This window comes from Octopus bimaculoides, unplaced genomic scaffold (genome assembly GCF_001194135.2).
Source record: "Octopus bimaculoides isolate UCB-OBI-ISO-001 unplaced genomic scaffold, ASM119413v2 Scaffold_168354, whole genome shotgun sequence".
Taxonomy (NCBI): Eukaryota; Metazoa; Mollusca; class Cephalopoda; order Octopoda; family Octopodidae; genus Octopus; species Octopus bimaculoides.
Window position 1 is genome coordinate 17,043 of NW_026370972.1, and position 1,051 is coordinate 18,093.

The 1,051-nt window shown below is 40.6% G+C and overlaps 1 protein-coding gene across 1 annotated transcript in view; it reads left to right on the plus strand.

The window, feature by feature from the left end:
* LOC106881697 (uncharacterized) overlaps positions 1–1,051 on the plus strand; it is a gene marked incomplete at its 5' end in the record, with an annotated part of 5,953 nt that overhangs the window by 2,081 nt on the left and 2,821 nt on the right. Inside the window, one exon of the mRNA XM_014932163.2 lies at positions 779–851. Within this exon, the coding sequence (XP_014787649.2) occupies positions 779–851 (73 nt within the window). The remainder of the gene's footprint in view (positions 1–778; positions 852–1,051) is intronic.

A 1,051-nucleotide genomic window follows, 5' to 3' on the forward strand; every position in this document is an offset into this window, starting at 1 on the left:
GGAAAGCTGCTGCAGAGAGGCGCAGGCAGAACAGAAAGAACAATGCTTTGAAGCCCCCGGCACCTGCTACCATTCCCTGTCCCTACTGCAACAGATCTTTCCAAACGCAGATAGGGCTTATCAGCCATCTCCACACTCATCAATGATGACCTCCCCACCCATCTCTAGGATGATCAGATGGTCCTCGTTGTTCCGACGGACGAACAACATAGAGTTCACAACAATTCAAATAAGTCTTGTTGGATTTTTATCATAGACATGGCATAAAAAATCGCCAATATCTCAATGAATGAGTGTCGTGGAGTTTAGTAACAATCCTACGAACACTGAGTAATTTCCCCCAAAATCAGGGGTTTTATAACTGCTCATATCCGAATTCTAAGAACCGTATTTCGTGAAAGATTTCTTTGATGAAAGTTTAGAATTTGTATATGAGCAGTAATTCTAACCAATGGGATTACCAACAATTATGCTTGTTTGGGCAAATGACCATTACGTAATATTGCCGCGTTTTATGACTTGCTGCAAAAGAAAAAGGGAAATGGATGTTAAAATGATGATGGTAATGATGGTGGTGGTGGTGGTGGTGGTGGTGGTGAAGAGGAGAAGGAGGGAGATGATAATGATGAGGAAGATGATGATGACCATAATGATGGTGATGGCAATGACGATGATGGTGATCATGGTAATGATATCAAAGATATGATGATGACAATGATGATGATGATGATATCTAAATAGATGATAAATTTTCTTTCTTCTGTTTCCCTGTCTCCAGGTAAATGCGAGGATTGTGAAAACAACCACTACAAATACTGGGCAGGACCAGGTTACTGCATCAGAGACATCAAGTAAGCCAGATCCATTTCTTTCATTTTATTCTTTTACATGTTTCAATCATGTTGTGACTGTGGCCATGCTGGGGCACGACCTTAAAGGGTTTTTACTCAAAGAAATCATTGCCAGCACTTATTCTTTGTAAGCCTAGTACTTATCCTGTCAGTCTCTTTTGCTGAACTGCTAAGTTACGGAGACATAAATGCACCAACAT